Source organism: Lactuca virosa, chromosome 3 (assembly GCF_052849685.1).
Source record: "Lactuca virosa cultivar CGN04683 chromosome 3, Lactuca_virosa_CGN04683_v6, whole genome shotgun sequence".
Taxonomy (NCBI): Eukaryota; Viridiplantae; Streptophyta; class Magnoliopsida; order Asterales; family Asteraceae; genus Lactuca; species Lactuca virosa.
In genome coordinates, this window is record NC_136428.1 from 366,544,473 (window position 1) to 366,548,718 (window position 4,246).

The window sequence follows — 4,246 nt, forward strand, 5'->3', positions numbered from 1 at the left end:
TGAATAGGGAAAAGTTTGTCATTTAGATATATTTTTCTTGGATATATTAGGTTATTGTTTTGTGATGCTAAATGAACCATATGGATAGAACATGTGTGTGTGGGTACATCAACATGTGAGTGCGATGGAGGTTTATTTAAGATCAACTGATCATAAATTAAGATATTAAGGAGATCGAAGATTCACAATGCAGAAAATTAGAAGATAAAGATGACAATTGGCTTGGGAGGCAAACACTATGCATCAACCCACACTAGATAACACCAATTCTTTGGTAAACATAAAATCAGTAAAGTGCATAGTTTTGTACATCTTTGAAAAGTTCAAAACTAACACAGGCAAAAAAACAAAACAATAAGAATGATCTACGACCAATTCTGTGTTCCTAGGTTGCCAACAACAAGAAAGCATTTTATTTTAACAGACAAAACTATGATCCATGCTAAATGCGAAGCGTTCTTGCCGCATATATCTATGAGAGATAGAGAAACAGAGAGAAAGAGTGGGAAAGAATCATGTGCGAAAATTCATAATTATTGAATTGTATTAGCGGCTTGTAGGTTTCTTGAAACAAAATAAAATACATTACATGTACATGTCCAGAACATGTAAACTTCTACGAATTTTAGGGATTTGAGATATGCCTGCCATCCAATTCTCCTTCTCCAACAAAAATGCGATCTTTCTATTTTGTAAGGGCTTAAAGTCATAAACATACTAAAAACTAACGCTGGTTATGTGAACATTCAAATTTTTTTTCTTGAACAGCAGATTATATTTGAAGAAAGACCAACAAAAAACTGGATAACAGCTGTGCAGCGGATGGAAGTTTGGATTTTGGAATTTTTAACAATCGCCAAGTTCAAATAAGTTGTACAAATTACAGTATTAGCTCTTTAAATAAGTTTTATACAATGCACCATGATTTATAAACATTCAACGTAAAAGAATATATAGATTGGAATTGAGAAGTACTTCACCTAAATAATTTACTCTCATTCTTGTTGTGACGTTGTGCTTCCTTCTCTTTCCATGGCCAAAAAACATTATATAATTGTAATTGTATAATTGATAGAAGCACTGAAGTCTCTCTCTCTCTCTCTCTCGATCGATCGATTCATTAATGGAAGGCATATACTATGGATAATGACCAAGACGTAGCTCCAGATCAACTTCCTTTTCAAACCAATCTTCTTGCCCAACCTTTCTACTCCCTATATTGCTTACATCCAATTCAGAGGTCCCAATTCCAAGATTCAGATTCACCCTCAAACTCTCCTCGTGAAGGGCACGACTATCGAACTCCGAGGCAGCAAAACTCCATGGAAAATTAGGGTTTGATGTTGTAAATTGATAGCCATGATCACCCGTAGGATACACAATAGAAGACCTCAAATAATTAACCTCCTCATTAGGAATAACCTTGAAAGAATTAGGAGAAACTATCAAGTGATCTTTCGTGTTTGCTGAAGCAGCAGTAGTCGTAGTAAAATTATGTTGGTGCTTAGCTTTGGCTTTGTCTTTCCTATGGATGTTCATGTGACCTCCTAAGGCTTGAGCGTTTGTGAACCCTCTTTTGCAGTAGGTACACTCATAAGAACGGCCCAGACCATCTTTAGCGCCATCAGGAGGCAACGAGCAACCACTAGTTTCCTGATCGCTAGAAGTTTCTGAACTCCCGTGCTTCTCAGAATCCATAACGTTTAGAAGGGATGACGACGAACACTTTACTGGATTTAAGGGTATACCAAGATCAAAAAATCCCTTTCGTCGAGAGAATAGAGTGATTATAAGATTTAGGGTTGATGAAGTTAATTAGGACGAAAATGGTAGGAGGTTATGTATTGACCAAAAGGAACGTTCCATTGGAGATGGGTGACATTAAAAACGGATTTTCTTAGTTGTAATTTTGTGTTCGGCCGGCCTCGAACTTAGCTTTGTGTTTACGTCTAAATTATACGAATTCAAATGATGATGTTAGTGGTATATCTTCATGGCAACTTATAAATATAAAATTTGAATATATACGTCTTGGTCTTTGAAGAAAATGTAACATCTCTCTCTCTCTCTCTCTCTCTCTCTCTCTCTCTCTCTCTCTCTCTCTCTCTCTCTCTCTCTCTCTCTCTCTCTCTCTCTCTCTCTCTCTCTCTCTCTCTCTCTCTCTCAAGTCACCTACATAGAATTCATAATTCCGCATAATTGGAGGGTCTATAGAGAATAGATCCGCAAAATTATCAGTCCAGCAGAGTTTAGTGATACAACGAGTCTAGCTCTAGCTCTATAGTGTTATGATAAGTTGACTATTATAGTACTTTTGTATAAGGCATAATATCTTACCATATCTGTATCTTGTGTCAATTTAGTGTTTTATTAGAGATGTGATTCTCATAACGTAGTATTTACACTTTTGTACTAGTTGTCCCTCATATACCCGTGAATGTACTTCTATAAATAAACGTTTATGGTTTTATAGAAACTTGTTCATGTTCAGATTTATCAACACAAAAATTGTTCTACTTTACATTTCTTGTTCTTCATTTTATGTTATTGTTGTTTATATTATGTCATTTATAATTATACACTTAACTAGCTTATTGTTTGGTGCTTAAAAGATCCTCAGCCAATTGGTATTAGAGCCAACTTGGTTGCAGTACTACAAAACTAGGGAGTTTAAACGACCATATTCATTAGAAATGTGTAGGAAACAACTATTCGCGGCACTTTTCGACAAAACGAACTTCGTTGCAAATAGTCCTCAGGGAACTTTTTCTTACATATTTCCAATAATGCTTCTGACAAATTTCTAACAAATAAATGTCATCTGAAGTACCGACCCTCTCCCCATACACCACATTTTTAAGGATTTCAGACATATTTCCTACAAAAAAAATTTCAAAACAATTATATCATACACATTTTTTGTTGTAAATAAGAACCAATAAACATGCAAGGAAACTGATAAATAATATTGAGAATTATATATCGATTAGTTGCGAATAATATCCAATTATTATTAATAAGATTATCAAATCAATCCTTCTCGGTTAGATATGATTATAAGAAAGGTAGAAGGAGAGTGCCACATTATTGGACGAAAGTAAACACAAGACAGTAATGTAAAATCGACCTGCTAACGACTAATCTTGATCTTAGAGACCTACACGGATCGAACTCCTGTCCTTAAAGGTTTTTATTTCGCTTCTATCGGTTGTAAGAAACCGAGTAAAACCCTTGGATTTAATGCAGATTTACCAATTTTCCAACAACAATGGAAAATGATAAACGCACAGTGAATACTGAGAAACCGGAAGAAATCGCCAAGAATACTGAGAGAGCCTTGAATTTTCATGCGTCAAATATGAATCCCAGAGAGCGGTATTTATAGATATCGAAACCCTAGAAGACAATAAAGGGGCCCCTCATAGGTCGACCCCTTAGAAACACTAGGGCGATGACTTGCTCTCCAAGCAAGCCGTTTTCTAAGCCTTCTAGAATATTATGTTGCCTTATTCACGAAGTCAACGCTGGTCAACCGTTTGACCGGATCGGTCAAACCGACTTGACTCGAACTCGCCAAAAATAAAAGGTATTCGTCTCTTAGAGACCGATGCGTCGTGCGAAATGTCAAGTGCGCCTAAATCGAGCCATTTCGCGCACTCGCGACGTCGGCTAGTGCTAGGTTATGCTAGGCGTGCGTATGTGGGCTTGGCCCATCCCTTGATCCACCAAATCCTTTGAAGGCCTATTAGGGGAAAAGCCTTATAAACCTGTACAAGGTTTCTTCCCCCGCCAATATGGGATAAAGGAAAATAGCTAACTTGCTATTACGCCTTCATAATTTCCAACAATCCCCCACCAAGTTGGAAAGTTTCCTTTCACTCAGACAAATGATGTCACTTGGGTGTCACAAAGATTAATCCCTACTTTAATATGAACAAACAAGAAGATACCAATTCAATGGCATCCTTATAGGTTTAAACCATGAACCTTGTGACATCTCCAGTTTACCCCCAGAAATCACATGTCGTCTTTGCGTTCTCCTTGAGCACTAATATGGCCATGCGCTATAAATCCTTTTCATGACCCTTTAGAAGATAAACCACTAATTTTCACTTTAGGCGCAGCACCACCTCTAGATCATATAGGCAAAGTTTTACAACATCTTTGTTGCTTAGATGTCACTAAAACTTTTTTAAGAGTCGTAACTCAACCTTGTTCTTGGCAACGACGTACTATCCTGCCTCAC

The 4,246-nt window shown here is 36.9% G+C and overlaps 1 protein-coding gene across 1 annotated transcript; it reads right to left on the reverse strand.

Moving 5' to 3' along the window:
* Positions 1-1,137: 1,137 nt before the first annotated feature.
* On the reverse strand, positions 1,138-1,698 carry LOC145164921 (uncharacterized). The gene has a single exon (XM_079083577.1). The coding sequence runs from the start codon at positions 1,696-1,698 to the stop codon at positions 1,138-1,140; it is 561 nt and encodes a 186-aa protein (XP_078939703.1).
* Positions 1,699-4,246: the final 2,548 nt, after the last annotated feature.